This window comes from Drosophila mojavensis, unplaced genomic scaffold, assembly GCF_018153725.1.
Source record: "Drosophila mojavensis isolate 15081-1352.22 unplaced genomic scaffold, ASM1815372v1 contig_108, whole genome shotgun sequence".
Lineage (NCBI taxonomy): Eukaryota > Metazoa > Arthropoda > Insecta > Diptera > Drosophilidae > Drosophila > Drosophila mojavensis.
This window is the reverse complement of record NW_025318636.1, coordinates 270426-298352: the sequence shown is the minus strand read 5'-3', so window position 1 is coordinate 298352 and position 27927 is coordinate 270426. Positions and strand designations below refer to the sequence as shown.

Here is a 27927-nt window from a genome sequence, read left to right as displayed (position 1 = left end):
CTATTGAGTACATATGTACATGCGTTTTGTTCACCCTATCAATACCTAATATGCCAAGATTCAAAATAAAATCTTAATTTAAGGATATATAGTTATTTTTACACATAGAATGTTTTAAAAAACTCTTATTGGATTTTTTTTGCCATATATGTATGTACATTTTTTTTATTTTACTAAATTATAAATCTGAACACGTTCTCAATCAAAATTAAATGTTAAACTATGTTTAATCGTACTTAAAATGGAGGCTATGTCTATTATACTATGGTACAGTTGTATGCTTTTGAATATACCACGAGGTTTTCGTCGTTTTTATTTAATTATTTCTTCTTTTATATTTGTATTTATGCGCTTAGTTTAATAATGCCAATTGAATAGAAAAGTAATTTTTTTTTTCATTAGTTAGCAAATGATTTGTGATTATTTTAAATATTGTTAATCATATTGACTTAATTTACAATACAAATAGGAAAACGAATGTAAAGTATAGTTACAATTACATACTTTTATATATTCCTTGACGACAAAAACTAACATTGATTAAGATTAAGACTATTACAAACTAATACTATTTGCCTTAACTTCCCCATCACATGCAGTAGAGATGCAAAATGATAACTTATATAAACCCGATTTAAAAATATTATCTACGATTTTTATACAATAAATATGTTTTCATAGACTGTGGAAGTTGTAATTGTTGTATACGCTCTTCCAAATTTACTCGACCAATTTTCTGTCGAATCGACCGTCGGCAAAGATCCATTAATGGCAAAGGTTCAGCTGTAAAGCAATGAAAATAATAATAAATTAATATATATATATAGCAAAACAAATTTTGTTTTGCCTATTTCATAAATAAATACCTCTATTATATGTAAACTAATCTTAATTCATTAATATATATACATATACATATATAAATACAGTCGGCAAAAAAAAGTTTAGGTACACTCCTTAAATCAACATTCATTGTTAAAAATACCCTTTAAATTATATGACAATTAATGAATTAAGATTAGTTTACATATAAGAGAGGTATTTATTTATGCAATAGGCAAAACAAAATTTGTTTGCTTCATGTGTGAACTTTTTATGCGCTAAAAAAGGGTTAAACTACCTAAATGCAGGGCAAACAAGTAAGAAGACTCAAGTCGAGACTGCTCGACTAGGAGATACCCTGAACCCTCTAATCTGATATTCTAATCACTCTGCACTTCTTTTCGGCACACGTACATACACACCTACATATTAGAACGCGCTCTGCTAACTGAGCAGTAAGCAGCAACTGCGCTTGTGCTGCGCTGCAGTGTGGGCAACATTATAAGGATTTATTTGTTGAATGTTTTAATTTCTAGACGTAAAATCTTAAAGAAACTTTCAGAACATAATCATAATGTTCAAATGTATGTACATTCCAAAGCACACGTCTCTAGTACTTGAAATACGCCTTTTACAAAGGTGAGGGTGAGGGGGTGGATATAGGGGTGGGGGTAAATTACAACAAAAATCGAAGTTATATAAAATACATATAAGTCTACAAATAAAATTTGGACTCTAGCTTTAGAGATGTAGGAGATATAATTTTATAACTGACTGATATATACCGACATTTAAAAAACAAATTTGAGGTCTCTAGCTCTTATATCTTCTGAGATCGTTCATACATACGGACGGACGGACGGACAGACAGACGGACAGCGCCAAATCGACTCAGCTCGTCGCCCTGATCAAGAATATATATACTTTGTGGGGTCTGCCACGCCTCCTTCTGCCTGTTACATACTGTTAACAAAACCATTATACCCTGATTTCCCATTTTCAATGGGTTCAAGGGTATAAAAAGTTTAGGCACACTTCGTCTGACCCTTTTACAGTTGGGCAAATATTAACATTTCAAACGGTAAATTTTCTTCTTTTATTTTCTTCGAGTCAAATACTTGAGTTATTATGAATTGCAATTTCATTTTTGTCATTTTTGCGAGAGTAATCGGTCAATATGGGTCGAGGAAATCAAATCCCATAAGAAACGCGTCAAATAATAATAAATCTCTACTTAGAAGGGAAAGGAGTACGCAAAATTGGCCTAACGATTGGGCGATCCCCTTCCAGTGTGCAAAATATAATATCCTACGGAAAAATGGCAACACTTGAAGTTCAACCAAGATCAAGCCGTCCTGAAAAATTGCGTGTCAGAGATAAATGCCAAATCCTGGCCACAATAAACACGGATCCAAAAACATCTGCGCCAAAAATACAGGAGTATATATTTCTACAATGCCCGAACTTCGCGCAAGAAACCTTTGATTTCCGACGCTAATAAAAAAAACGTCTATAATTTGCTCAGAAGCACCTAAACAAGCCACACTCATTTTGGGATGCAGTAATTTGGAGTGACGAATCCAAATTTAACATTTTTGGATCAGATGGGGCTCAAAAAGTATGGAGAAAACGCAATACTGCTCTACAGCAAAAAAAAATTTAACTGCAACTGTGAAGCATGGAGGCGGAAACGCGATGGTCTGGGGGTGTATGGCCACATCTGGAATTGGGAAACTGGTATCTACCAAAATGGATAAACATTACTATTTGGGAGTATTGAAAGATAATCTCAAGAAGAGCACGACTCAGCTCCAGTTAGATGACGGCCATTAATATTTTCAACAATATAATGACCCGAAACACACCTCTTATCTTGTGAGGGAGTGAATTTTATATAACACAAAGCAGTTACATACCCCGCCACAATCTCCTGACCACAATCCAATTGAGCACAAACTTTTTATAACCTGAACCCATTTTCAATGGGAAATTAGGGTATAATGGTTTTGATGAAATGTAACAGGCAGAAGGAGGCGTGGCAGACCCCACAAAGTGTATATATTCTTGATCAGGGTGACGAGCTGAGTCGATTTGGCCCTGTCCGTCAGTCCGTATGTATGAACGCGTCCATTTCAGAAGATATAAGAACTAGAGACATTAAATTTTTAAAATGTCCATATTTACAGCGCGGATATCGAGTTTATCATTAAAAATCGATAACTCATCCTGGTTTCTTTATCGATAAAAAAAAAAACCTTATCGAAAATCAGTTATTAAATTATATCTCCTACATCTTTAAAGATAGAGTCTCCAAATTTAAAATGTATACTTATATGCATTTCATACAATTTCGGTTTTTATTAAAATTTACCCCCACCCCTATATCCACCCCCTCACCCACATATTTGTAAAAGGCGTATTTCAAATACTAGAGACTTGGGCTATGGCAAATACATGTATATCCATGTTATAATCATAATTTCAAAGTTTCATGAAGATCGTATATCCATAAAAAAAAAGGTTTGAAACAAAGAAGTTCTCATAGTAAGCGCAATCTGCTGCCCATGCGTGTTTAGGCGTGGGTGCTTGTGTGCGTGTATGTGTGTGCACGTGTCTTGTGTAAGCAGAATGACGCGAAAAATGATTGAAATAGCTTTTGCTCTAAGGGTTCAGGGGATCTCGTAGTCGAGCAGTCTCGACTACAACATTCTTACTTGTTTTACATATTATTTAGTCTAATTCAACTGTTTTTTATTGAAATAAGTTAATGATAAGGTTTTTATGTGACCAAATACATAATTTAAAAGATCGTATCAACACTTTTGTTTATTACGTTTCACTTAACCACTTTTTAATACAGTTAAGTTGAAAAATCGTTGTGTACCTAAACTTTTTTATTCATTATTCGGAAGTATTTTTAAATATTTCCAGAGTATTATACTGCTAATACTTAAAAATACTTCCGAGTAATGATTAAAATACTGCACACAAAATACTACACGCAAGTCTGTTACTAAATTCTGTCATTAGCAAAATCAAAATAAAAATATTTTAGAAATCCTTAGAATTAATTAAAAATTTTGAAAGCCAAAAATGTGTATACCCAAATTTTATACTTACGATCTAATCCACCGATATAACGCATTGTTATCTCGCAGTGTCCCCATACAGCTGAAACAACTGGATATAGTTTTTTTCCTTTGAGGCCTTTAAATGCAATGCCTAGGTATTGTTGATCAACAATAAAGCTTAATGTTCCCTCGTCCATATCTAAAGCAACTAAAAATTTGTCTGGGACCAAAAAAGCTTCATCATTTTTTAAAATTGCCGGATATGTTACACCAGCCGAATTCTTTGAGTCGTGATACAGTTTATTTCTGCCCAAGTCCCAGCCCCAGCTCTGGTCAGTAGATCCAACTAAGCTTTGGTACCCGACAGAGTGCAAGGGTGCATCGCCTGATGCAACCCCTACAACTGCATGAGTACCCCTTTGCCTTGTTGGCCAATATATCTCCCACACATGTAATCCTTTTGTAAGTCCCACTTTTCCGCGAATGCAGTCAGTACTTTGTGCGACGGGATGTCTATGAAATGTCAACTTATCATCTTCTTTTACGAATATATTTAACGATCTGTCCTCTGAGTTCCATGAATGTTTCAGTTGAACTTCTCGATTTGCTGGGGGCATATCCAGCAAAATATCAATTCGAGCAGGTTTCACGAAATCCGCTTGCAGTTCTCTAGGTATAATTGGTTTAAACGTCGCCTGAGAATCATTACGGTTAACTGTTTTAACGCCGCCACTAATTTTTTGACCCATGTTCATGCCACGGCAGCTTCGAGATCTCCTTTGGTCGATAGCAACTTTATAAGATAATCGAAGACGTTCAAAATCCCTAGGTTCTAATCGAGACAGGACAACTCGCGGGGATAGTGTAGATGATGCAGAAAAACTTTGAGGACGTCGTCTATCACTTGACCTAACTGAAGGTGTCCGACCACCCTTATACCTGAAAAGATTCCAAATTAATTTATATATAAGAAAAAGTAATACTTTAACTATAGAAAGAAAAATTATTAGTTACAATACAAAAGATGAACTTAAGTAGACATAGTTATACGTTCATTTCATATACACAACCACGAAAAAACAAACTCATTCAAGTCTACAGGAATAAATGCGAGCCTATAAGTTTAATTTAATTATCAGCCTATACACATATATGTATGTATGCTTAATATATATATATAAACAAATGTTACCTTTTTTTCCCAAGTTCCATTTACAATTACTTCAACTGGGTGTTCCAAATATGTAAATACAAAATGGCGTCAGCTACGGGACTTCACAAATTTACGATTGTTTTATCACATACAACGCAATTTTATTTTTATATATGCATGTATTTACAATATAACATATTTTTTATTAATAATGCGCGTATGGTGATTTAAAAATTAATTTTTCTCGATTTCTTCAAATCACCTTCTGTACTCAACCCCGCTTACCAAACTGCAATACGAGTTGTCAAGGTTGCTTAAACATATATACATATACACATGTACTTGATTTTGTATATTATTATCACAGGGTGAACTAAATAATACACAAGTTTCAGTTTTATGAACACCCTGTGAAAATGGTATACCTACACGATAAGAATTTTAGCATTAAACCTTTTCTAAATACACAGCGCATATTTATCGAAAAGTAATTTTAAATTTTATTTTAAAATTGTATGAAACAATTTGTACCTCAAATATAAATATATATACAATCGATAAATTTTCTCGAAATATGATGTAATTAACCATTTTTTTTATACAAGTTTGGTGATTTTATAAGTACAGTATAATCCGATTATAACGACGATCAAGGCCGTTATACCCTGAGGACAAGATAGCCACATAAAATTGCTCATATATGTTTGTCTGGGACCGAACTTACCGTCGCACTAACAGGTACCATTAACCAAACAACACATAGACGAGACATATAGAAGAAACTTTCAACGCAGAAAAAATGTGCTAAAAAGACTGGTCAACTTCGTATTTGCTCGGCTCAATATATATTATATATATTATATATATTATATATATATATATATATATATATATATATATATATATATATATATATATATATATACAGTTTGACCCGAAAGTGTTTTCACATGGGGAAAAAATTACATTATGTTTTCCAATTTGTTGTCTTACAAAAATAACTTTAAAAAAATTAAAAAACTCTTAACATAGGCTTAAATAACAATAACAACATAAAAGATATTCAAATTCAACTGACACGAAAGTGTTTGCACACATGCTATTCTTTATTTCTTCTTACTGCTAAATTCGTATTTACCGTTGTTTTCGGCGATTGCAATGTGCACAGCTGTGGCTAATGCTATGTTCTGAACAATTTCGTCATATTTTGTAAGAATCGATTCAATCTTCAAAAAATTTAAACAAATTAAGAATGCCAGGGAAGCGATTGTCATTTGACATTATTCAATTGGTTTATTATAACCACTCCATAGGAAAATCAGTGGCGGAGATAGCAGAAATGTTTATAATATCGAAGAGGACCATTTACAATATTTTAAGCCGCGCAGAAAACAACGAAACACTGGAGCCAAGGCATTCAACTGGACGACCTCGGGCGTTAACAGATAGGGCCGAGCGTATTCTGGCCAGGAAAGTTAATGATAACTCAACAATTTCGACCAGAACGCTTGCCAGGGAGCTGCAGGAAGAATGTCGTATTGACATATCCCGCGAAAGTGTCCGCAGAGCCCTAAAAAGGAACGAGTTTGCATCCCGAGTTGCGCGGAAAAAACCATTGTTGTCGTCTAATCATGAGAAAAGACGTCTAACATTCGCCAGGATGCATGTGGGACATGTGGATTCATATTGGGATGAAACCATATTTTGTGACGAGACGAAGATGATGTTGTATTACAACGATGGACCCAGCCGTGTTTGGCGAAAGCCGTTGAAAGCCCTTGAACGGAAAAATATAATTCCCACTATTAAGTTCGGAAAACTTTCAGTGATGGTCTGGGGGTGTATTTCTAGTAAAGGAGTTGGAGAATTGTGCTTTATCGAGAGTACAATGGATGCGAAACAGTATTTGGAGATTTTACGCACGAATCTAGTGTCCAGTGCCCGCAAGTTTGGATTTTTTAGGGATGGTAAACCAACATTTAGGTTTTACCAAGATAATGACCCCAAACACAAAGCTAACATAGTCAGGTGCTGACTTCTCTACAATTGTGCAAAGGTGTTGGATACTCCTGCACAAAGTCCCGACCTTAATCCCATAGAGAATTTGTGGGCTGATCTAAAAAAAAAGGACAGCCAAGCGAGGTCTAACAAACAAAAGCGATTTGAAAGCCTGTATATTAGAGGAATGGGAGAAGACACCGGTGGAATATGTGCAAAAACTAATCAATTCCATGAGTAGACGGTTGGAAGCGGTCATTGAAGCCAATGGGGGTCATACTAAATACTAATTTTGATACTTAATATAATTAATAGTGCCTTATTTTGAATACTTTATTTTTGTGCAAACACTTTCGTGTCAGTTGAATTTGAATATCTTTTATGTTGTTATTGTTATTTAAGCCTATGTTAATAGTTTTTTAATTTTTTTAAAGTTATTTTTGTAAGACAACAAATTGAAAAACATAATGTAATTAAAAAAAAATTAGAAATATCACATTTAGTAGTTTTTTTTTAATGTAAAAGAACAAAAGTGCTATTTTTTTCCCAAGTGAAAACACTTTCGTGTCAAACTGTATATATATATACATATATGCAGGCAGTGTACAAAAATTTTGATTTGTTTGCGACGATCCCATTTTTGTCTTAGTGAAGGGAATACCGAACCCTTAAAAAACCTCGTAGTGCTCATGCAAAATTTTTAGATTTCTATTATTGTAAGTACGAAAGCGCTGGTACGCAAAACAAAAAGTTTTTGCTTACATGTAAATACATACAGTGTACCAATAATGTCTTCGTACAGCAATGATTTTTTTCTTTGGCAACGAATAAGTGATGCAAAATGGGCAAAAATTAAAAATTTTAATTTACAGATTTATTAACTAATATTTTAACAACAATTTAGAAAAAAGATAATTTCAATATTTTACTTAGCATAAAAGTTATAGCTAAAAACCATACAAAAAACGTGTTTTTGCCTCCAATAAAGTCTTCGTACACTTAACCTATGTGCTTAAAAAATACTCTTATAAACTGCGAAAGAATTTTTTTTAACATTAGTATTCTATTCTTTATTCTTTATAACTTCTCCACCCCCTCACCCTCACCTTTGTAAAGTAAGCAGTAAGCAGAGCGCGTTCTAATATGTACGTATGTATGTATGTATATGTGCCGAAAAGAAGTGCAGAGTGATTAGAATATCAGATTAGAGGGTTCAGGGTATCTCCTAGTCGAGCAGTCTCGACTAGAGTCTTCTTACTTGTTTCTAACATATTCCAGCAATGCTCGATCGGATTAAGATCAGGACTCTGTGGTGGTGTCCTTAATAAATGGGGAGTGTTGAATGCCAAATACATTTTGGTGTTATGTGCCATATGTTTAGGATCATTGTCATGTTGAAAATAATAAGACCGTGATAAACCTAACATTTCTACACTTGGAGCCAAATCCTTTTTTAAAATGTCAATGTATTTAAGGTGGTCCATCACTCCATCAATTATTTCCAAATTTCCGACGCCACCAGCAGCCATACAACCTCATACCATCACACTAGCACCACCATGCTTTACTGTCTTAATTGTGTTTTTTTTGGATCTAGTGCCTCTCTAGCTCTTCTCCACACACGCAGTCGTCCATCTGATCCAAATATTGGTGCATTTTTTGTACTGATGAGCAAACTCCAAACGTTTTTTGCGATGAGCGCTACTTATAAAGGGTTTTCGTCTCGGAGTCCACGACTTATACCCGCTAGCAACTATAGTTTTTCGAATAGTTTCTGGGTGCACTTTCTTGTTCGATGACTTTAAAAAGTCTGCACTTATCATATTTGCACTAATAAATGGATCTGAGGATACCATTCGCTTTATATTCAGCTGATCCGAGTTTGTCAAAATTTTCAGTCGTCCTGATTTAGGCTTATTTTCCACTCGCCCTTCATATTGAAACCTTCCAATGACAGATTGTACTGTAGAACGACTTCGACCAAGTATTTCCGCATAGGATTTTTGTTGCTTAACATGCATATTTAAAATAATATGGCGTTCTTCAATTGTTAAATATTTTCCTGGCATTTTTAATCATTTTTTGTCCACCCGCCGACTAAATGTGCATAAATTTTATTTCGAATTTATTTCGCAACTAAGTGTAAAACACAAAAGCAAAAATTCGCCAAAAAACCGTTATCATTTTCGCTTTTTGTCTGCAGCTAAAGTCTAGGAAAGTACGCTGTACGAAGACTTTATTGGAGGCAAAAACGAGTTTTTTGTATGGTTTTTAGTTATAACTTTTATGCTAAGTAAAATATTGAAATTCTCTTTTTTCTAAATTGTTGTTAAAATATTAGTTAATAAATCTGTAAATTAAAATTTTTAATTTTTGCCCATTTTGCATCAATTATTCGTTGCCAAAGAAAAAAATCATTGATGTCGAAGACATTATTTGTACACTGTACATATATTCACTTGTGTGCCATTTTTTTTCAAAACAATTCGGACTGACATTTTTTAGGGTTCCGACATAAACGTGTTCAATTTTTGGTCTCAGTTTCATACAGTTTTCTAATTATTCCCCATGAAACTGTGCCTTCTGGTGTTAAACATTATTCTTTAAAGGAATATTTCGTAAGATTTCACTATATGCGGTGCATTGCAAAAATTTCCTTACCATTAACTGTAAACCTAGAATTATTAAAATCAATATCCCATCTATATAAATAAATAAATAAAATCAATACCCCATCTATTAAAACCGGCTCTATTATTATATACCTGATCGGCTGACATTTAGCCCCAATGCTTGCGATAGTCGAATATTAGCTTCTACTTTATTTTTTAGGTCAGTAGCTTTTATGATACGAGCTGAAACCGTATAGCTTTAAACATACTTCAAGTTCTCAAAAAGACCCCTAACAAAGAATAACAAGTAAGAAGACTCTAGTCGAGACTGCTCGACTAGGAGATACCCTGAACCCTCTAATCTGATATTCTAATCAGTCTGCACTTCTTTTCGACACACGTACATACACACCCACATATTAGAACGCGCTCTGCTAACTGCGCAGTAAGCAGCGACTGCGCTGGGGCTGCGCTGTAGTGTGGGCAACATTATAAGAATTTATTTGTTGAATAATTTAATATCTAGACGTACAATCTAAATGAATCTTTCAGGGCGTAATCATATGGTGAAAATGTATGTACATCCCAGCACAAGTCTTTAGTATTTGAAATAAGAGCTAGAGACTTGAAATTTTTTTTCCTAGGTCCGTGTATAGCACGCGCATATCGAGTTTTGCTTTAAATATCGATACATTGCCCCGTTATTTTGTTACCGATTAAAAACATTATCGAAAACCAGTAATAAATTTATATCTCCTACATCTGTAAAGCTAGAGTCTCCAAATTTTTAGACTCATTCACGAAAGTGAAATGAGTATATTGGTTTTGTGCAATGTCCGTCTTGCTGTCCGTCCGTCTGTCCGTCTGTCCGTCTGTCCGTATGAACGCAATCTATTTCGGCGCTATTGAAGCTAGAGACTTGAAATTTGGAACACATACTCGTGTATATCTCCGATTTATATTTCAATTTATTTCACTCTTTGTTGTAATTACAGTTTTTTTTTTTTTTTTTTTTTTTTTTGTGAATGGTATCTTACAATAATTAAAGAGTTTAGACTAGGAACTAGGCCTTTTCTGCTTAGATATTTACTTAGAGATATGACATGGTATATAATATGACTTAATTATTTGGGGGAAAAATCAAAGAAATAGAAAACCCCGAGGTTATTTATTACAAACTAACTTAAACACTAAATAATACTTAAAATTAAATGGCTATGCTAGTTCATTTATATGTGAATATGTTGATTCATGACACTTGGCTATGAAATTTTGCGATAGTCGCGATAATCTAATATCTACCAATTCAACATTGGCTCGACAGTGTAGATCTAACGTGGAATGATGCCAAGGAAGATTCAAAATAAGCTTCAAGATTTTATTTTGTGCGATTTGCAATTGACTTATGTGACATTTGGCTATATCTGACCAGACAGGTGCACCGTAAAAAGTAACTGATTGGAAAATTGACCTATACAAGAACATTTTGTTTTCTATGCTTAGCCTCGAGTTTCTATTTATAAAGGGATATAACGTACGAAGAATATGTTTGAGCTTTTTGTTTGTATTGGTTATATGGTCCTTGAATGTAAGTCTTTTGTCCAGTGTAATACCCAAGTACCTGACATTTGGATCCCACTTTATATATTCCGAGCCCAATCTGATGTCTGTTATTGGCACGTAGATGTCCTTTCGTTTTTTTGTGAAGAATATAGCCTTGGTCTTTTCTGGGCAGACTAAAATTTTCCATTGAGAGAAATATGTACCTAAAGAGTAATATGCTGTTTGGAGGTTTCGAACTATATCTGCAGAAAGAATTCCACCACAGAGAATTGCTGTATCGTCCGCAAAGACCGAGGTAGTGCAATGAGGTGATATTGGGAGATCAGAGGTATATATATTATATAGAATAGGGGATAGGCATGAGCCTTGGGGACAGCCTGCTGAGATGTTAACTGCTGTGGATGAAGCATTACCTAAATATACAATAAAAGATCTGTTTTTTAGATAACTTTGGATTATCTTTATGGCCGCAGGTGGGAAATTAAGATGTAGCATTTTGTGTATTAGGCCGTCATGCCACACTGAATCAAATGCGGCTTTGATATCTAGCAGTACCATTCCCGTTGACATAGAACTAGAAAAATTATCTTTAATGATTTTTTTAATTCTATAAAGGGGCTGAACAGTATTGTGTTCGCTTCTGAATCCAAACTGGTGACTTGGAAGGATATTATTGGATTCAACAAAATGAGTTAATTTATCTTGGATAACCTTCTCTAGTATTTTGCTGACTGCCGACAAAAGACTAATAGGTCTGTATGACGAGAGCAACTCGACAGGCTTATTTTGTTTTGGAATAGGAACAACTTTAGCACATTTCCAGACAGAAGGGAAATAGCATAGCTCTAGGCATTTATTGACTATGTAAGTAATAAACTTTATTCCCTTCGTAGGTAGGGTTTTTAAGCATATATTGTCAATTTTGTCAATACCTGGAGATTTCTTCTTCTTCAGCTTTTTTCAGTATACCTTTTATGACGCTGGAGCTAACAAAGTAATCATTCAGCGGCTCTATAGATAATTGCGCGACTGAGAGGATTGAGGCATCGACAGCGGCTTTAGTTAGCGGATCACCGAGCCCAGCAGCTACGATATGATTTAGTCGAAAGGATTGAGCTAACGCCTCAGCCTTTTCTTCTTCTGTCGTGTGACTGATGTTATTATTGACTAATGTTGGGATATTTAAGTGTTTCTTTCTAACAATTTTGGAGAGTTTCCAAAAGGGGGAAGAACCTTTATCTAAGGCTGCAAGAGTGATATTCCAGGATTTATTTCTAAATTCTAGTATCGCTTTGGTGATTAGTTTATTTAACCATTTTAAAAGGATGAGATCGGACTGGTGACGATATCTCAGCCAGGTGCGCCGTCGTATGTTCCTACTCTTTATAAGGTTGAGAATGTTTTGCGGCAGTGGTTTTGGAGAAAATTTGATTTGTTTTTTTGGGATGCTAATATCTTTGGCTTCGCGAAGGACATCACTAAAAACATTAATCATATCATCAACATCTTCTGTGCGGCACATTAAGTTGGAGTTTAGGGGTGGAAGCGAATTTTTGACAAAACGGGCGAATCTTACCCAGTTTGCTCTTTTCACATCGAAGTAAAAGTAGTTTGCGGTAATGGCAGAATTGACAGATACCTCAAGCAGCACTGGAAGGTGATCAGAGTTTAATGTGTGTAGCACACGTGGGCTAGCTAGATAACCAGGACGATTAGTAAGGAAAAAATCTAAAGTTGAGGGTTGCCCGTGACTTCCTGCAGGGTAATATGTATGTTCAGAGGGATGCATTAGATAAAAGTTCCTGCAGTCTACCTTAGATTTGAGTAGATTACCCCACGAGTTCGCTCTAGAGCATCCCCACGACTGATGTCTGCAATTAAAATCCCCTCCCAGAATAAATGTTCCATTTGCACTACACAACTTATGTAAATCGGCCTGAAAAAGCTGTTTTTTCGAGGAATTTTCGCGGCCCCCTGGGAAATAGCATGAGTAAATGGACGTCTCAGTGACATCACTAATGAAGATTTTTACGCCAATTGTTTCAATAATTTTAGTATTTGGGAGAGGTAGCAAAGAGTGGCGGATATTTTTTTTTAATAAAGATTGCTACCCCTCCTCCTCTACTAGTCGTACGGTCGTTTCTGTAACAGCTATAATTACGAATCTTGAGGAAAATACTATTTTTTAACCAGGTTTCAGATACAAGGCAGATGTCAATGTCGTTGTTAAACAGGAAGTGACAAAATTCTTCTTTTTTGTTTTGAATGCCCCTGGCATTCCACGCAATGATCTTTACTTTGTCTAACATTAAGAAAGAAATTTGAAGGCAAGTGAGGTTATTACCTCAAACTGATCAGTCTTGGATTTACAATTTCTGAGATTACTAATGAGCTCAAAAGTAAGACTTTTTAGCTCGTCTAGCGAAAAGAGATCACTGCTTAACTCTGGTTGCCTGGCCCAGGTTGTCTTTAATGGTTCAGAAATCTGTCCATTAAGAGTTGGGAAGGTTTTTACGCAGTTTAACTGTGGAGACTGTAATGGTGTTCTGACTACCCGTGCTTTGGTGACGCCCCTATCCCTTGACTTTATATAATTTATTCTGCCTGGGCACTCCACTGAATTAGACTTATGAGAGCCGTGACAATTTGCACACTTAACAGGTAACTTTTCTGAACACTCAATAGTTTTATGGTTTCCTGCGCAATTCATACAGTATGGTTTTACACTACAATAGGAAGATCCGTGCCCGAACATCTGGCAGTTATAGCACTGAGTCACGGTGTTTGGTCTGCGTCTTTGGTAGTCCCATTTGACTCTGATATGGTCAATGACAGAGTAGTTTTTCTTCAGCTCGTTTAGACTTGTTGATTTGTTGACAAAGTAAACTACATACAGCGAGAAATTACTATTGTTGGCTCGTTTCCTTTGAATAAACTTGACATCTGTACATTGAAGTCCCATTTGTGTAAGCTTGTTCCTAACCTCATCAGCCGGAGTGTCATCAAGTCCCGTAAGCACCGCTTTGTATGGTTTATTGTGTTTTTTTGCAAAGGAGAAAAACTCATTTTTAGAGTTTTGCAGGTGGGTGCAGACATTGGCAAAATCCACCTCTTCTTCGCAGTGTAATTTAACTCCAATAGAAATTTTTCTAATTGAGTAGTCTTTGACATTTAGTAAATTGCAAATACCATGCAGTTGTTCGGCAGTAGTTTTAAGTACCGTAATAGGAGGAATGTGAGTTTTGGTTTTGTTGACAATTACTTCCTCACAGTTGTCGTTATCAGTTTCGTCATCCAGCGCTTGTAACGGTTGATAATAGTTGTTGTTGCTCTGCCGTTGACCAGTGTCCGTTTTTGGAACTTTTCTGCTCTGTGTTGGCGACATAGCGGCGCCAGCCAGACTAACTGTTCTCTTAATTTTGTTTTTGTTTTAAGTCGAAAGTGAAAGATAAGAATTTCGCTATCGCGGAGCGCTCACACGTGCGTACAGTTTGGCAGATCACACCGAACTGGATCTCCGATTTATAAAGTGTTAAAATTTTCCCGATCCCGATTTGTACACATAAATAGGCTTAATAGGCATTGTGCTATCAATTCATCAGGGAAACATTTTTATAAAATTAATAAAATATAAAAAGCTAAAATAACAAAAAAATTGGCAATTTACAAAAAAAAAGTTTTCCGCGGGATTTGAACTCGCACCCAAGCGAATAGCATGTTCATGTCAAAATATCTAAAATAAAGATCGCCGGCGCCTCAGCCTACAGCACCACCGCGTCGTTTTGATCAACAGTAGTTAAAACAAAATCACATTATTGTTATGACGCCACATAGCAAAGAAAAGCCAGTGTAGCGGCTGGAAATTCAAAAACAATGCAAAGACAAATCAATCGCAGCGAGATTCTTGGAATATGCTACAGTACGCATTTATGTGTACATACATACACATATACAAATGAGCGCGTGTATAAGGCTGGAATGCTTGATGCTATGCGTGCAGACTTACATATATACATATGTATGTATTTGCGCATATGTATTTGAGGGTTATTTAAGAAGAAACAAATTTAAACTTATAAAATTATTCGACTAAGAAAAAGAAAAGTATTAAGTGCCATTCAGTCAAGCTCGCACCTTCCCAATAAAATATATATTTTCAAAAAACGAAATATGTATGAAAAAAAAAAAAAAAAACATCGAAGAGGTTTCGAACCTACCCTACTCTAAAATAATTTGTGTCGCCCTTAGCACCCGCGCCACTGCTTTGCTTGACCAGCTAGGTACTGAAATAGAATAGCTTAAAAAGAGAGCGTCATCAGACAAAACTACAGTAACGGCTAGAAAGTCCAGAAATCAATCGAAATTCTAAGAATGTGAGAAAAGGCGCGCTTCTGTCTGTACGCATAGAATAGACGATGAGTGTGTGCATATGTATAGGAAAATCGCGCTGATCTGCTGCTAGTCAAAATTGTATAAATTATATACACATGTATGTAATTTGAATGCAATTATGCAATGATCATAGCAATAGCTATCGATGATTTTCCAATTTTAATGGGATCATGCCCTGTTTTTTGTTGCGCACTAGACTTGAAAATTGCACTATATACTCTGGTTGACAGCGTTTGGGCTGTGAATGAGTCTTCTGCAATCGGTATCGCCCGACTGCAACGTTCTTACTTGTTTATGTATACTTATACTTGTGAACATACGATCTTCATGAAACTTTCAGATTATGATTATATCATGGATATGCATGCATTTGCCAAAGCACAAGTCTCTAGTATTTGAAATACGTCTTTTACAAATATGTGGGTGTGGGGTTGGATATAGGGGTGGGGGGTAAATTTTAACAAAAACCGAAATTGTATAAAACTCATATAAGTATACATATAAAATTTGGACTCTAGCTTTAGAGATGTAGGATATAATTTTATAACTGACTTTCGATAAGGTTTTTAATCGATAATAAGTAACGGGATGAGTTATCGACTTTTGGTGATAGACTCGATATCCTCGTTAAATATACGGACATTTAAAAAACAAATTTGAAGTCTATAGCTCTTATATCTTCTGAACTCGACGCACGGATAGACAGACAGACAGCGCCAAATCGACTCAGCTCGTCGCGCTGATTAAGAATGTACACTGCGCGTCATCAGGTTAGCGCCCCCCCTGACACTCATTTTCTTTTACGTTTTTCTCTTTGCCTGTTGCACGCAACTTCTTAGCTTTTGTTTTGATTTCATTATCATATGAGATGTCTTTCATACCAATAAAAAGCGCGACTCAAAACACATTATGTTTTATTTTCTATTCTTCTTTATTTTCGCAAAGAATGCGTGCACTTATTTTGCGACATCAGAATAGCGCACCCAAATGCAATTGTAATTATCTTGTTATTTTGGCAATTACACTCACCAAATTTTTTGTAAAGCTTAAAGTATTCAATATATGTATAGTATGGGTAAAGAAACCGTTTTATCTTTGGTTGAAAATCAAAAATTGAGACATACTTTGAATCTGGACTATGCTACCATAAATTTGCTTAAAAGAAAAGAAATACGCATTAATTTTACCCGGGCGAACACACGTGGTCTACCCAATGGCAGCATGTTGCCTTTTTTGATGAGAAAAATTTAATTTGGAAGGAACTGATGGCTATAATTATTATTTCCATGACCTACTCATAGAACAACATTATTTGGAACGGCTGCCAAGCCGCTGCGGCGGAGGGGAGGTGTGGCATTGGTTTAGGTAGCAATATCTTACTACAGCACTTCACGCATGAACGCATAGGACTATAACACCATGTTTAAAACTGCTGTTCCGCATTTCTATAACCTGTCTGAAAACCGGCATTAGATTTTCCACAGACGGACGGACGAATAGAACTATCTCGAAATATATACATACATTATGCAAACACTTTTACAGAAACATTATACTCCGAATACAATTTTTCAATGGGTGAAATATTTGCGTCAAAAAACGTTTAGATACTGTAAGTGACCCTTTTATAAATGGGGGCTATAAAAAAATAATACTTGATCTGGCTTACAAGCACATTCAGTCCGCGACAAGTGCCAAATAAAGCATTTGAAGGACAAGGACACATTTTCTAGCGTTCTACGTATTACATAAAATACAAGCAACAATGCTCAAAAGTATGGAAACTCGAAACTAGTTCATTGGGCTATGAAATCATACGAACTCAGATGAGTCAAACTACAATATTTGTTTGGAAGGGCACCATTCACGTAGAAAGGATATACTTCTTTATCTGACGGTAAGTCACGGCGGTGCTGGAGTTGCATAGCTGCATTGTGTTTTATTTGGCACTTGTCTTGCTCAGTAAGTGCAGATGATCGGCCAGATCGAATATTATTTTTAATATGCCCCTCTTATTTAAAACGGCCAATCATTGCTTGAATAGTTGGCTTGGCTCCGGACATTAGTTTAGCTATCTCTGCATACGACTTTTGCCCCTTCGTGAATGAATTATGAATTATCAGTCCAAGTTCTTCTAAAGCTAGCTCTTTACGGGGCATTTAAATTAGCTAATTTTGTCAAAACAAATAATGCACGCTAGCAAACGCATAATTTTAAGATATTGCACACGTTTCAAAAATTCCCGTTATGTTTCAAAAGAACTTTGGCGCCAGACAGTGCGACGCAAGCAAGAGTACGGTGGCTTTTTGAGGGAAAATACGTGAATATTTTTAGACTTTTAGTTATAGTACTAGACTAAAATAAAATATTGCTATTATTTAAATGGTATTTTGTAGTGAAAAATTTATTTTGTTACCCTTCATCAAAACTTTTGTTTAAGAAGTTATAGCGTGTTTCATGAAAATTTATCAGCGGTACGGTGACTTTAGTTGCACAGTGTATATTGGATTTGGATTTTTAAATACATACATATGTATATACATATGTATGTATGATCAGTTTCTTACAGGGTATTTCAACAATTGTTTCCTGGTTAACATTTTTTACACGTAGTTGATAGTTTTTTATATAGGACTATTATTCTAATTTTACGTATCTATGTTTGAATAAAGTCAAGCACAATTAATATCGCTTAATGCACTTACAAAGAAAAAAAATACACGAATTTATACGTACATACATACATACATATGTGTATACGCAAACACGCAATGTAAACATATTTTACATTTCTTGTAAAACTTTAGAAAAAACTTATACTTAATATCATTTGTTTTTATGTTAAATACGTGAGCGTCTCATGATTTATAAATATATATATGTATGTATGTATAAACATATGCATAATGTAATGCTTGTGAACACACGCACACCCACACATACACACACACACACACACACATATATATATATATATATATGCATATGTATATATATATATATATATAATATCTAAGACCGCTTGCAAGGTAATACATTGCACATGTATGTATTATATAATTATTATATATATCTAATTACATAGTTCATACACTTCATTAATTTTACGATAAGATTCACTTACATTACTTCCGTAAATTTTACTTTCTCCTTTTAAAAAATCAAAACAACGGTAGCACACAGTAAAAGAACTTAAATCTATGATTCCACATCGAAACGCATGGAATCAATACAAAAAAGAAGATATTCAATTGCAGTGGTATTCTTTGATTATGTTAATGTTCAATGATTTAAGGTTTACACACTAGATATTATCGAAGAATGTCATACGTATTTCATATATGGGATATGTAATCTTGTAATATAATATACTATAATTTATATCATATTTGCAAAAGAAATTTTCTTTAAGGTATTTTTTTGTATCTGCTAATTTAAAAATTTTTATAAAAGCTTGTATACGAAAAGTTTGTGAAAGTAAGAAAATAACTCTGGAAACTTGAGATATGAGATATGAATTGAATTTGTTCGAAATTTTATTAAACTAAAATTAATTTTGTCCGTACCTACTAATTATGTCCCAGTGTTTGATTTGTATAACTAACTTACAGCACATACATAATAAAGCTCATCTTCGTATTTTCTCGGAAAGGAATATTTCGCTTGGCATATCACATGGCTTTGAGAGTCGCTTAGCTCAGTAAAAGCTTTTACAGTCCTGCTTTCTTAATCAGGTATTCAGCTTTATTTTTTTTAGAATTCCAAAGCTTTATAATGTTTTTAGTAGCAGTTTTTCATTCATTTTTGAAAATGAAATTCTTGACAGGCTTTTGTCCTTTTTTCGCTTTTCTCTCTCTCTCTCCCTCTCTCTCTCACACACACACTATCTCTATGACGTATTCACAAGCAAGCATCAGCTTACAAAAATTTTTATTTATTCGCGGCGATTCCAATTTTTCCCTTATGTGCAAAGAGTATATAGAACACTTGAAAACCTTTGCTATACTCTTTTCGTTGTCATGAGAAAAGTCATGAACTCACTTACAGCTCCTTGCTATTCAAATAAGCATTTAGATACCTTTATATCTACTCTTGCCGCCTATGCAATCTGCCGTTAATCGGTCTTGTGAAGGCATTCATACATTTGCATAAGTTCTGCGGTGGTGATTGTCGAGTGCATCACATTCATTTAATTTAGTCCCTAACCAGAGTTCACATAGACGAGACATGTAGTACACTTTTTTTCTACGACGAAAAAATGCGCTGAAGAGACCAGACAACTTCGTATTTACTCGGTTCGGTCTTCTGAGGCTCAAGCAGTGAAAATAAGGCATGACAAAATCAGTGCGCTGCGAGCGTTGGCACGAAATGAAGAGATTTCCATATGATGTGCGGCTATGCGCTATTTTTCCCTCACTCTCTCTCCCTCTCTTTGTGCTCTCTCTCTCTCTATGGTCTCTTAAATAGCAGCAGCGCACAAAAATTGATAATTGTTCGCGACAATCCTAGCTCTTTCCTATGACTAACCAGAGAGCACATAGACCGGACACAGACCAGTTCGTATTTGCTCGGCTCTTCACTTTTAGGTTCGAGCTACGAAATTACAATAAAGCACAATCATTTCGCTTCATGCGCTCGACCGAGATGGTCAAATGTTGAACAAATGTGTAATCTTGCAAAATGTTTCCGTTTTCGTTATTATTTGTGCGAAGGGTATGAAAGCGTTGCAGTTCTCATATCTCATATTACATCTCGTCCATCTACGGTACAAGAATTTCAAAAATGTTTTGCGTTTTTTATATTTTGGATAGCGGTCCTAAATCCACTTTATTCTTTAAAAAATTTTGAAGTTCGTATTCCACCTAGTGCTTATTAGTGCGTTTGCCATTTATACAATAGAGCAGCGAAGAATTATTGGTATATCAATTTTTTCAATCTAAAATTTAACTTTCGTATGTCGACTGAATAATATGCGGGCTTTTCAATGTTATAAAAAAAACCATCCAATTTTAAAACAAAATTAACTTTTTTTTACCAAATTATTTCAATAAATAATTATCTACGAACATATTAATAAAAGTAAGATGAGAGGAATACCCTCATTTAAAGTTGATAAACAACGGAGTAATTGGATTGAACTTGTAGTTCATGAACGAGTGAACAATTAAATTGACATAAACATATTATTGGGAAGAAAAGTCAAATTTCGTTGATCAACCATATTTTTGCCGTTACTGCAAAATGCAAAATGTTTCTAAACTCTATTGATGATCTTTATATAGTTCAAGAGTTAGATAGGTAATTTAAATATTTTTAAATGTATAAAAAAAGCAATAACCTTTTAAAAATTTTAGCCGATATTATGGTTTCCTTAATTTGACGGATCCTAAGAATAATGGAATTAAAGATCTTATTCAACAATCCATTACAATCTTGCAAGATGAAGTGGCTAGCTCTCATTCAATAAATATGAGCAAGCAACGTGATTTACAACATGCCAATGTAAAATGTGATGTAGCTGTTAAATATGAGGAACATATTAAGGAAAACTCTGGCATAGAATCCCATGCTTGTGATTCGAAACTTGCATTGCCAAGTGACTTCAAACCTAAGGGAAATATTGGAGTTGGAGAAGTTGATATAGAAACCTACTGTAAACTCGGTCATTTGCATTTGCTATTGACTGAATATTATGAAGGTAATTTTAGCTGTTAGTTAAATGTTAAATCCACAATCGATTTGGACACTACTAAATAATGTTGACATAGCGATTTGGCAATATTAAACATTATTGGAAAAATTATAATTTTTATACCCTGAACCCATTGAAAATGGGAAATCAGGGTATAATGTTTTTGTTGAAATGTATGTAACAGGCAGAAGGAGGCGTGGCAGACCCCATAAAGTATATATATTCTTGGTCAGGGCGACAAGCAGAGTCGATTTGGCCCTGTCCGTCTGTCTGTCCGCGTCGATTTCCGAAGATATAAGAGCTAGAGACTTCAAATTTTTCTTTAAATGTCGATATCGAGCTTATCACCAAAAATCAATAACGCATCCCATTATTATCGAAAATCAGTGTATTCTTCTACGCGTAATACGCGTGCGTACAGAAGCTAAATATCTCGAAAGTTCAGGTATTTGTTTGTCTCAAACATAAATTTGTGAAAATTTTTTATATTTATATTTCTCGATTGTTTTATGTGGTTTTGTGCGAGGGCATATTCAGTATTACTATTAATAAAAATGCCGCGTCCTAGAAGATGTAATCTTTCCCATTAAATCTTCAAGCTACTGAACAACCGACATGTAACATTTCAAATCACTCCGCAATGGCCAAAGTTTTAGTAGCATCAACAATTATCATACGGGACGAATGCACAATGGCGCACAAACGCGCATTGGAAGCACTAGACTGAACATTAAATAATACTGTAGAAAATACAGTTTTTTTCCGATTTGCCACGCCCCTACTGGACGTAGAGACCTCATTTTTGGTCAGTTCTTAGAACGTGATAACGGTACCCTAACTGCAAAGTTTGAATGCTTACCCTCAAAAAATGTGAAAATTACAGGGTATTTTTCGATATGCCACGCCCCTAAAGAGGCGTAAAAATTATTTTTGGGGAATCGATAGAGGAGGTTATTGGTAACTTAACTATCTAAATTGGAACCTTTTAGCTATTATACTTTAGGAGATATAAACTTTTGCGGTTTGCCACGCCCCCTGTGGGCGGACATATATCCGACAAAACTTTTTGTCTTGGGTGATCAGCCCGAGTATATATACAAAATTTGAGGTATCTGCCATCAATAGTGTCCAAAATATAGCAGAATTTAATAAATCACTATATCTTCAGGTCCGACTTGCCACGCCCCCCTGGGCGTAGACTTATAATGTTCTCTTTAGACTTTAAAGAATCATAGCATTAGCTGACGTGCGAAATTACAGCGCTCTAGCTGTAAAACTCTTGGAGATACAGTTTTATCCGATTTGCCACGCCCCCAATGGGCGGAGATATATCCGCCATAGCTCGTGATCTAGGGTGGTCGACACGGACCTACATACCAAATTTCAGATCTTCAACTAATATGAATTCTGGCATATCGGAAAATGCATTTTCCGATTTGCCCCGCCCCTAGTGGGCGGATCGGGAAAATTTTAACACTTTATAAATCGGAGATATACACAAGTATGTGTTCCAAATTTCAAGTCTCTAGCTTCAATAGCGCCGAAATAGATTGCGTTCATACGGACAGACGGACGGACAGCAAGACGGACATTGCACAAAACCAATATACTAATTCACTTTCGTGAATGAGTATAATAATTCACTTTCGTGAATGAGTATAATAATTCACTTTCGTGAATGAGTATAAAGATATGGAGGATATACATACATACAGTGACGCACTTGATTATTTGTAGAGTAAGCTTTTCACCTTTATAGAAACTTCGAAAATTTGAATTCTAATATAGAAAATTTTGTAATAATTGAGCATATTTTTTGGCTTTGCTTAATAATGACACCTAAGTTAAACATCGGTAGCTCAGAGGAAAACTATCTTGCATTTCCAAGATCAACGCAAATTTTATGCAGAAATTGGAGAGATAATCGAAAGAAGCCGATTCACTATTCGAAGCACCTGCAGCACTTCAACCTGCAACCTGCAAAGTCCAAAACATACAGATCGTCAAAAGTTGTTGAACAGCCATGAATGCAGGAAAATCGTTAGAAAGGTAAATCCCAAAATAACATCAATACAAATTGCTGCTGAGGTTAAAATGAAATAGGGCAGGATGTGCACCCAATTACGATACACCGAATACTGCACAAGGCCGAATACAGACGAAACCCGTGCATCACAGATGGTAATAAAAACAAGCGTTTGGACTAAGGGATATGTTAGCAAGCCATCTGATTACTGGACTCATGTGTTGTGCTGTGATGAGTGGAAATTCAATATATTTCGATCGGATGGACTCCAATCGGTTTGAAGAAAGCCGAATAATGCATTTGACAAAAACAATATTAAGCCAAGAGTTAAGCATACTGGTTTTGGGGTGATGGTCTGGGACAGGGCTGTCATTTCAGCTTTTTTCCCGTCAGATCTGGCTTTATTTGAAGTCCAATTGCGGGAAAAATTCGAAAACGGCGGGCTGCGGGAATTCTGGCTATAAATAAATTAATTTAGCTCTATTTTAGCTTTATTTAATTTTCCTTTATTTATTTTGATTTATTTTGTTTTTATCGCTGTCAACACTAAAAATCATGAATACAAGTATCGAGCAACAGGTCTTGTTTGTCAACAAAAAAACACTAATGTGCACGAATTGGATGGGCACAGAAAGAAAAAATTGATTTTGGGCAAACTCTAAAAAAAACCACAGCAACAACGAACAGCACATTTCCTCTATGTGGCAAATCACACATTAATTACTCCCATCAACAACCTAGGTATTCTCTGCCAAACAAAATTATGCGACAGCATGAGCGTTTAGCAATTTAAACTACGCCGTATTAAATGTACAACATAATTAAACATTCGTTGGCTCCTCATTTTTTGGAGGATCTTAGAAATAAGATTGGAAGCGTTAAATTTATTTTGGTTTTGGACAAGTCAAGTGACAAAGCGGCTCGGTAAATAACAATTATTTATTAAACACCTGACCTCTCTTTAAAAGGTTGAATATTTTATAATTTGTACATATGTATATGCATGTATATCTATAATTTCTACGTTAATGGTTTGTGGTATCGTTATTAAATACGTCTCTGTTGAGAGTGGAATAATGATTTCGACGTTCCTGATTTTAATATTTCTCTTGAAAGTGGAGATTCCTTGTCTATAGTTGAAGGAATCAAACAATTAAAAACAAATGAATAATCATAAATAAATTTAATTAAGAAAATAGTGTTTTTAAACCCAGCTTTTATTTTGGCTTATTTTTACTTAAATTGAGCTTCTTTAGCTTCTTTTTTGCCAATCTGGCTCTATTTGCTCGAAAAATTATGACAGCACTGGTCTGGGGTTGCATGTCTGCTGCATCTGTGGGCGAGTTGGTAACAAACATTTGCATCTCAATATTTAGTAAGAAAGACTAAAACTACAATTCTCGTTCACATTTCAACATGACAACAACCCCAAGTAATTTGCTCATAACGTCAAAATGAGACTGGCGTATAATACCGCCAATGAGCCACTTCCACCACAATCTTTAGACCTAAAACCAATTGAACATTTGTGGGAAATATTAGATAGGCGCATCTAAAAACGGGAAATAACAAGTAAAAAGGCTCCAGTCGAGACTGCTCTACTAGGAGATACCCTGAACCCTCCAAGCTGATATTCTAATCATTCTGCACTTCTTGTATGCACACATACATACACATGAACTTATAAGCACGCGCTCTGCTAACTGCGCAGTAAGCAGCGGCTGCGTGAGGGTTGCGCTGCAATGTGGGCAATATTATGAGAATTTATTTCAGAGCGTAATCAAATGGTTAAAATGTGTGTACATTCCAAAGTCCAAGTCTCTAGTACTTGAAATGCGTTTTTCACAAATTGGGGGCGAAGGGGGCGTGGTATCCAAAATCTGTAAATTACAAAATCTTTGTATCCATTAACTTTATATACAACGCAAATTTGAAGTCTCCAGGTCTAAAAGTGTTCAAATTAGGCTTGAAAAACCAAGTCTATTTATACTCATTCACGAAAGTGAATCAGTATATTGGTTTTGTGCAATGTCCGTCTTTCTGTTCGTCCGTCTGTCCGTCTGTCCGTATGAACGCAATCTATTTCGGCGCTATTGAACCTAGAGACTTGAAATTTGGAACACATACTCGTGTATATCTCCGATTTATAAAATGTTAAAATTTTCCCGATCCGCCCACTAGGGGCGTGGCAAATCGGAAAATGCATTTTCCGATATACCAGAAATCATGTTTGTTGAAGAGCTAGAAAGCTGAAATTTGGTATGTAGGTCCGTGTCGACCACCCTAGATCACGAGCTATGGCGGATATATCTACGCCCATTGGGGGCGTGGCAAATCGGATAAAACTGTATCTCCTAAAGTTGTAAACCTAGAATGCTGAAATTTTGCACGTCAGCTAATGGTATAATTCTATAAGGTCTGAAGATAAATTATAAGTCTACGCCCATTGGGGGCGTGGCAAATCGGACCTGAAGATATAGTGATTTTTTAAATTCTCCTATATTTTGGACACTATTGATGGCAGAGACCTCAAATTTTGTATATATACTCGGGCTGATCACCCAAGACAAAAAGTTTTGTCGGATATATGTCCGCCCACAGGGGGCGTGGCAAACCGCAAAAGTTTATATCTCCTAAAGTATAATAGCTAAAAGGTTCCAATTTAGATAGTTAAGTTACCAGTAACCTCCTCTATCGATTCCCCAAAAATAATTTTTACGCCTCTTTAGGGGCGTGGCATATCGAAAAATACCCTGTAATTTTCACATTTTTTGAGGGTAAGCATTCAAACTTTGCAGTTAGGGTACCTTTATCTCTTTCTAAAAACTGACCAAAAATGAGGTGTCTACGCCCAGTTGGGGCGTGGCAAATCGGAAAAACCTGTATATTCTACAGTATTAGAGCGAAACTTAACTACTAAATTGTTGGTGGGATGTGAATGAGTATTCCGCAGTCGGTAACGCCCGACTACAACGTTCTTACTTGTTTTCAATTAGTCTTGATAAAAAAGTTATCGGATGAGTTATCGAAAACATATGATAAAGTCGTACTGCCTATGGTACACACGAGTATGCATGCCAAATTTCAGATCTCTAGCTCTTATATCTTCTGAGATCCTTTTGCTCATACGGACGGACGGGTGGACGGACGGACAGGGCTATATCAACTCAGCTCGTCGTCCTGAGACTTGGACTTATATGTATTTTAAATAATTTCCATTTTTGTTTTCTTGAAATTTATCCCCCGCCCCTATATCCACCCCCTCATCATCACCTTTGTAAAATGCGTATTTCAAATACTAAAGACTAGTGCTTTGGCATATACACGCACTTTAATGTTATATTAATGACTAATGTTATAATATTATATAGTGAACTCTGTTCATCAACAAGAAAAGTTATCTTAACTAGAGCTTTCTTACTTGTTATACTCATTCACGAAAGTGAATCAGTATATTGGTTTTGTGCAATGTCCGTCTTGCTGCCCGTCTGTCTGTCCGTCTGTCCGTCCGTCCGTCTGTCCGTCTGTCCGTATGAACGCAATCTATTTCGGCGCTATTGAAGCTAGAGACTTGAAATTTGGAACACATACTTGTGTATATCTCCGATTTATAAAGTGCTAAAATTTTCCCGATCCTCCCACTAGGGGCGTGGCAAATCGGAAAATGCATTTTCCGATATACCAGAAATCATTTTTGTTGAAGAGCTAGAAAGCTGAAATTTGGTATGTAGGTCCGCGTTGACCACCCAAGATCACGAGCTATGGCGGATATATCTACGCCCATTGGGGGCGTGGCAAATCGGATAAAACTGTGTCTCCTAAAGTTGTAAACCTAGAATGCTGAAATTTCGCACGTCAGCTAATGGTATAAATCTATAAGGTCTGAAGATAAATTATAAGTCTATGCCCATTGGGGGCGTGGCAAATCGGACCTGAAGATATAGTGATTTTTTAAATTCTCCTATATTTTGGACACTATTGATGGCAGAGACCTCAAATTTTGTATTTATTTATTTATTTATTTTCTTAAAGCTATTGACAAAAACGAGAGTCAATTTTAATTTAAAAAAGCCTATACAAAGTACACGATATAATTTCAATAGTAACACCAACCCGATGGGGGTATTTTATTTGCCAGTCCGGCCGGCTATGCCCACGTCTCACAGCCAAATATGGTCAGTGATACTATTTAAGCTATGAAAAGAAAGTGTTAGTAAGAAAACTTAAAAAAAATAAAATATTAAAATGTAGGTTATTAAACAATATTTAGCATACTTAAAATAATTTTTAAAATAATAATAAAAAATAAAAAAAAAATAATAATAATAAAAAAAATAAAATAAAATAAAATAAATAAATAAATAAAAGGAGTTAAAAAAAAAACAATAATAAAAAAAAAGAAAAAAAGAATAAAATAAGAAGAGATAAAGTATAGAAAAAGAAAAAGGCCGGTAATAAGAGAAGTTGCAAGAAAAGTTAATAAAAAGAATAAGAAATAATAAAAAGAAAAGAGTAATGGAAGAGCCAAAAATAGAGTATAAGAATAGAATTGAGAAATCACTAACACAACATTAGCAGCAAAAACGTATGCCAATGCT

At 35.3% G+C, this 27927-nt stretch overlaps 2 protein-coding genes and 1 long non-coding RNA gene across 5 annotated transcripts in view; 2 read left to right on the top strand and 1 right to left on the bottom strand.

Annotated features, from left to right (window-relative positions):
- Positions 1 to 128: 128 nt before the first annotated feature.
- LOC6578186 (protein gustavus) lies at positions 129 to 18838 on the bottom strand. Of its 2 annotated transcripts, none has more exons than XM_015166078.3 (3): positions 18736 to 18838; positions 3943 to 4832; positions 129 to 783 (listed from the first exon to the last, which is right to left on the bottom strand). In XM_015166078.3, coding segments are annotated over exons 1-3 (1032 nt in total). In that variant the 5' UTR covers positions 18738 to 18838; the 3' UTR covers positions 129 to 643. The 2 variants fall into 2 exon arrangements, with proteins under 2 accessions (XP_015021564.1, XP_002004103.1); XM_002004067.4 differs by lacking the exon at positions 18736 to 18838 and adding an exon at positions 5086 to 5372.
- Positions 18839 to 20758: 1920 nt separating this feature from the next.
- The window catches only part of LOC6578185 (lysine-specific demethylase 6A), a 48454-nt gene continuing 41285 nt past the window's right edge, over positions 20759 to 27927 (top strand). For both annotated transcript variants that reach the window (XM_032728392.2, XM_002004066.4), the window contains exons 1-2: positions 20759 to 20909; positions 20966 to 21309. In XM_032728392.2, the coding sequence (XP_032584283.1) occupies positions 20860 to 20909; positions 20966 to 21309 (394 nt within the window). In that variant the 5' untranslated portion in view covers positions 20759 to 20859. The remainder of the gene's footprint in view (positions 20910 to 20965; positions 21310 to 27927) is intronic.
- On the top strand, positions 22953 to 23828 carry LOC116803810. The gene is made up of 2 exons (XR_004363822.2): positions 22953 to 23352; positions 23407 to 23828. It is a non-coding gene; the product is annotated as an uncharacterized LOC116803810 (long non-coding RNA).